This window comes from Dreissena polymorpha, chromosome 4, assembly GCF_020536995.1.
Source record: "Dreissena polymorpha isolate Duluth1 chromosome 4, UMN_Dpol_1.0, whole genome shotgun sequence".
Taxonomy (NCBI): Eukaryota; Metazoa; Mollusca; class Bivalvia; order Myida; family Dreissenidae; genus Dreissena; species Dreissena polymorpha.
The window spans coordinates 49,353,315-49,359,711 of NC_068358.1; the positions used below are offsets into that span (position 1 = coordinate 49,353,315).

The window sequence follows — 6,397 nt, forward strand, 5'->3', positions numbered from 1 at the left end:
TTTCCTCTTCAAAGAATTAAAGTAATTATGCGTTTCAAGCTCATGGCACATTCATGCCATCTAAAGGATCCTGTCTATTTTGGTCACATGGATGTTTAAACTGTGCAATACGGCATGAATGCCAGTGGCCAACTTTGTAATTACTAACTATAAAGGCCTCCATCAGAGCTTGCAAATATAAGCCCTGAAATTATTTGCATGATTATGTTCCCTTTCACTGACTGTCATAAAATTGAAAACATTAGGCCTAGGATGGTAGATCAATAAGTTTACCATGGTTTCATGTGTATCTCTTTGGTCAGAATATGATGCAGGATTTAACTGTTACGCATACAATTAATGAAGTCTATACACTTAACATCAAAAAATCAAAACATCAAAAAATCAAAAGAGATCATGAATATTATTGGATATTGCATCTTTCAGCTGAGATAAGCTCTAACTGTTAAGGACTACTTACAAGAATCAAGCAACATGTGGGCTCCATAAATTTCTTGCCACACATTTCACACCATTCTTTTCTGGGAAACACACATGATTTCAGTTCTTTTAACAACAACCTTGATTTTATGTCTTAAATTCTCCAGAGAATGAAACCTTAGATTTATTCAATTAAAGAAAACTCCAGGCGGGTGAATCAGTAGCATTGCGAGGTTAGGGTCAGTCTGTCAAGTTTAACAAACTAGTTTATGATTGCTCCAATTAAATCATATCATTTAGGTACAACTAGATTAGCAATGGTACTGAGAGAAAGAAAATGTCACCATTAATTGAGAAGTAAATGAAAATATTTGATTATATGTGAATTGAGGATAAGACTTAAAAGTAATGAAATGATTGTGTGTGGGATATGGAGGTTAATTGGTGGGGCTAGGTATATTAGTTTTAGGAAATCATTTTAAAATCCATACAAGTGTAAAGTTTTGTGATTGACTGAACATTTAGTTATGCAGTTTTCTTTTCATGTGTATATAGCACTTATTGCTCTGCAAAACTCTGTATGGGTAATTGGAAATTGTAAAGCTGCATATAAAACATTGATGTAATAAACAGTGTATTATAGTTATTAGTTCAATTAATTGTGCGTTAAAAAGACTCATTCATCAATTTATATTACAGGCTGTCAGCTTAAATATATGATAATAACATTTCCTTAAATCTGATTAAAAATGCCAGATGTATGAACCTTTACTTCAATCAAGTACCAGTATTGATCTGAATAAGGTTCTAGACATTACTTAATTTTTTTTCTTTTTATGTCTCCCACTATAGTAGTGGGGGACATATTGTTTTTGCCCTGTCTGTTGGTCTGTTGGTTTGCGCCAACTTTAACATTTGCAATAACTTTTGCAATATTGAAGATAGCAACTTGATATTTGGCATGCATATGTATCTCATGGAGCTGCACATTTTGAGTGGTGAAAGGTCAAGGTCAAGGTCATCTTTCAAGGTCAAAGGTCAAATATATGGGTCAAAATCGCTCATTTAATGTACACTTTTGCAATATTTCAATATTAAAGATAGCAACTTGATATTTGGCATGCATGTGTATCTCATGGAGCTGCACATTTTGAGTGGTGAAAGGTCAAGGTCAAGGTCATCCTTCAAGGTCAGAGGTCAAATATATGTTGCCGAAATCGCTCATTTTATGAGTTCCTTTGCAATATTGAAGATAGCAACTTGATATTTGGCATGCATGTGTATCTCATGGAGCTGCACATTTTGAGTGGTGAAAGGTCAAGGTCATCCTTCAAGGTCAAATATATGGGTCAAAATTGCTCATGTAATGTCACTTCTGCAATATTGAAGCTAGCAATATTATATTTGACATGCATGTGTATCTCATGGAGCTGCACATTTTGAGTGGTGAAGGGTCAAGGTCAAGGCCATCCTTCAAGGTCAAATGTCATATACGGGGACATAGTGTTTCACAAACCCATCTTGGTAATTTTACCATAAGTTTGAATATAACCAACTAATTGCCCAGTCCCACATTTTCCCAAAACATATCTCTTAAAAAAAATAATCAATGATTATGACTCTTTACTTTGCATTCCATTGCTAAATATATCTTTCTGTGACATTGGACTGTTAATGAATGAACTAATAATAAAAATGGGTTGGGTCAAATGTAAAAATAGTCTTGAAGATGTAATAATCAAGGTTGCAAATCTATTAGATATACTGCGACAGATTAAAATTTTTGGTAATTTATTAATGAGACCGTACATTTCAGTCGTTGAAATGCATATTTCATTCTATCTTGAATTGGATAAGATGCATCTTCTTCAGAAAAATATATAAAGGATTAAACAGGCAACCTCAATTGTAGTATCACATCATTTTGTTTGTTTGCATTTGGTTGTATTGCGTACGGCTTATTATATGCACATTAAAGATAAGCAATGAAACTGTGTTTCTTAGGCATCTTGATGGCAAAGTGACACAGTGACCGTGAGTCATGTCCTCCTGTATTCAGTTCCAAGTATTTTAGCACCACAGCCAAGTACAGTTGTTGCATACCATTGTCAAATCCTTATTATCCATTTTTGATCACTCTGATATTTAAATAATTCATTTTTGCTATGGAGAACCAACTGGGGGTAATTTGTAATATGTATGCTATTTAAATGCAAGAATACTCATGAGTTGACTTCATTTTGTCTTTCAGGCCAACAGACTCTTTCTGTTGCTGAATATGAAGCATGCTCCAAAATGGCAGACTTTGTCTCTCCACAATAATGGATGTGATGGTTGTGGATTGCAGAGTACCTGTTGGAAAAAGAAGTCCCCTCATACATCACTATGGGCAACCAGAACTTCATCAGGAGTAGTTCGAAACTATCATGTATAGGCTCAATTGTTCCATTCTTGATGTCAATGTGCAAGTGCTCATTTATTTGCTTGAACAAAAACTGCATTTAAAAAAATGAAATTTCTTTTTCAAGCCTCTGTGTTTGATGATTTAATAAAATATGAAATTAATTTAAGCATCACAAATTGCTTTTTTGATGGCGGTAATTATTTTTCTTAATGCTAACACATTTGCCGTAAAAGAAATTGTAAGACAGTAATTGTGCTAGTTTTAAAAACAAGTCTCGCTGTAAGAATTTTTGTAGCATAAGTAAGAAATGCATATACCATTTATTTCTGAAGATTCTGCTGACAATTCAGTGACAATGGATGGGAAATGTTGTATGTTGTTGATGGCAACATTGAGTGAATTCATACTAGTAACCCACCATATGCCCAGTATTTTAAAAACATGCAGGAAAATCTTGTACAGTATTGTGAATCTATTATTGTCCATGCTGTTTGTCAATGTAAATACCATGGAGGGAATCCGTGCTTTGAAATATGGTAGCCTGCAATCAGTGCAGTGGCACGGTGATATCATATTTTGTACAAGTGTACAGAATAAGTGTTTTATTTGAACTTTGTTCTGAGAAAGCAGGGGTTTATGCATGGGCTTAAAGTGTTGTCCCATATTATCCTGTGCAGACTGCACAGACTAATCATGGACAACACTTTATGCCTAAACAGGATTTTTTCTAAAAAGTTACTTCCTTTTGACAAAAAATAATGTTAAAGCCAAAAGTCTTGGCCCTGATTGGCCTGTGCAGACTGCACAGACTTATCTGTGACAACACTTTACATACATGCACTTAGCCCAGTTTTCCCAGAGCTTAGCTCATTTCCATTATGTTAAGCAAGTGCTGTTTTTTGTTCCCTGATAAACTACAGATTGTGTATTGATTAATCTAGTCCTGTCTGTTGTCCAATTATGTATATATTGTACAACTGGGTACTTCAGTTTCCCATGTGTTTATGGTTGTTCAGTAATGTTTGTTGTAGAATATGAGTAATTGTACATCAAACATGCCTGAATGTGCAGTCTGGTGTTTTTAGCTTGCAATTTTAGACATACTTTATATCAGAACTAGAGCTTTTTTCGGAATTATACATATTATATATAGTTTAAAACCTGTTAAATTATGTTCAAGGAATGTTTGAGCATTTATAAAGGCTAAGATGCTTTTTTTCTTTGCCGATTGTAACCTTATACATATTTTTTGCTTGACTATTCACCAAATGGTCTGAGCTATCCTCAACCATATTTGGCATCTGCATCAGGTTGCTATAGTTTTCTGTATTTTATAGCTCACAATCAGACCATCCTTGCAAAGTTCATAAAATCCCCTTAATTAATTTGTTAACAATTGAAAATCTAATTTCTTGGTACAGTTACATTTCTGGTTTTAATTTTTTAATATTTATGTTTATAGTAAGTTTCCAGATTATATTTAACTACTACAGATATTGAACTCCAAATTTGTGGTCTTTATATTAAGTGACTGACAGAAAACACAACTATGGAAGCAATAAAAAGTCAAGCGCACTGTCTTGGAACAGTTCTTGTATTTTGTTGAGGTACTATTTTACATTTTTCATAGAAATCCATACTTTTTATTCACGTATTTAGTGCATTTATTCCTGTCAGTTAGTTAACTGTTGGTCTTTTCTTTCAGTTTGAACCTTTTGTATAATGCATTTACTTACAAATCAAAATGTTTTTATGTCCCCGAAGGAGGGCATATAGTGCTCGAACCGTCCGTCCTTCCGTCACACTTTGCGTTTAGGTTTCAAAAAATGCTCATAACTTCTATGTCCTTTCAGATAGCAACTTGATATTTGGCATTTTGAGTGCTGAAAGGTCAAGGTCATCCTTCAAGGTAAAAAAAACAAAATCAAAGCGGCGCATTAGGGGGCATTGTGTTTCTGACCAACACATCTCTTGTTTATTTCAGTGTTACAGTTAAATATTACAGGATATCTGCATGCATGTATACTAGTTCATGGTATGTAGTATGTACATTTAAATGTTATTTGGAATTTCTCACAATACTGCTTCAGTGACACAAATGTATGCCAGGATTTTCATTTCAAAACTAATTAATAAAGTGTACTAGATTCACCGAGATGCTTTCTGGCTTATTATTATCTTCACAGTATCATAACAAACATGCAGTCCTCTTTTGTGCGTAACCTAAAGATAACTATATATTCCTGTATGTAAAACTAATACATGAAGATGGATATCATAACTGAAAAATGATCAGGATTGGTTTTCACAAAGATTGTTACATAAATAACTTTAACTCAATTTAAATGACAAAAATGCTCTGTGTATCTATTGTATTACTGCTGATATATATGCAAAACCAATATGACTATTATGACTGTATACAACATACTGATATATGTGATGTATTCTGTTTAATATGAAAAGATTTGAATCTGTGTAGACATCCTTTAAATTGGATTTTGCACTGTTTTTTGTGCCATTGTTCTCATTCCAATTTTAGTTTTGGTGCAGTTGGTGTTTAGTTAGCATTATTCCCTATCTGATGGTTACAATCAAAGGTGTTGTGATTTTGCATTTCAATTTCATGTTTTCATGTCGTCAAATAGACAATTTTGCTGCTATGTTTTTGCAAATTATGACCTGTATGTTGTTTTTTATGATAAAAAAATAATCCTTATGCATATTGTTCTTTATTGCTGATTACATAATTACTCTGAAAGAGTGGCCAGAAACATTATAGTATACAATCTAATCTATTAAGTTTTAAAGCCATAAACACCTCTCTATATTTTTGTCAGACTTTCAGTTGTTTTAACCCTTTATTGCCCAGATTCACATTTTAACTCGTGTGTAGTTCATTAGAAAATCAAATTTATAATCACTGTTATTAATATACAATGTATTCCAGTTTTAAAGGCTTCATTTCCAACCCCAAGGTACTGATAAGCTTCTGTGTGGGAAAGGGTTAACCCTTTGCATGCTGGGAAATTTGTCATCTGCGAAAATGTCGTCTGTTGAATTTCTAAAATTAGCATTTTCATCGATTTTTTTTCAAAGAAAACTATCAGAATAGCAAACAGTTTGGATCCAGATGAGACGCCACATTCTGTGGCATCTCATCTGGATCCAAACTGTTTGCAAAGGCTTTCAAAATTCAGTTCCCGCACTGAAAGAGTTAATCAGCCTTTAACCCTTTCCCACTCAGAAGCAAAAGTAAAAATGTTTTGATGGACCTTTTCAGTTATTTCCTCTGACCACGTGTTACCAAGATCATGCTACAGGACTATCATTAAATCTAATCCTCCAATGCAATGGGAACGAGGATGCAGATTACATGAAATCACTTCACTGTAATATTTGCTTGTAAGCTTCATATTTTGTTTACCCTGAACAAGGATTTTCATGAAACTTCTCAAATGTTACAAGTTATCCAGTGTCATATGTCATGCTGGATCAAGGTCACACTTGAACTTATATTTTAGGTTCTTTATGTAACTATTTTGTTTCCACTCCATATCACCCATGCCTTTA

The 6,397-nt window shown here is 33.6% G+C and overlaps 1 protein-coding gene across 2 annotated transcripts in view; it reads left to right on the forward strand.

The window, feature by feature from the left end:
* LOC127878147 (ankyrin repeat domain-containing protein 50-like) overlaps window positions 1-5,543 on the forward strand; it is a 43,373-nt gene extending 37,830 nt beyond the window's left edge. For both annotated transcript variants that reach the window (XM_052424583.1, XM_052424581.1), the window contains exon 4: window positions 2,672-5,543. Coding sequence is in view for 1 of the 2 variants with exons in the window: in XM_052424581.1 (XP_052280541.1) it covers window positions 2,672-2,696 (25 nt within the window). In the remaining variant the exon portion in view is untranslated. The remainder of the gene's footprint in view (window positions 1-2,671) is intronic.
* Window positions 5,544-6,397: the final 854 nt, after the last annotated feature.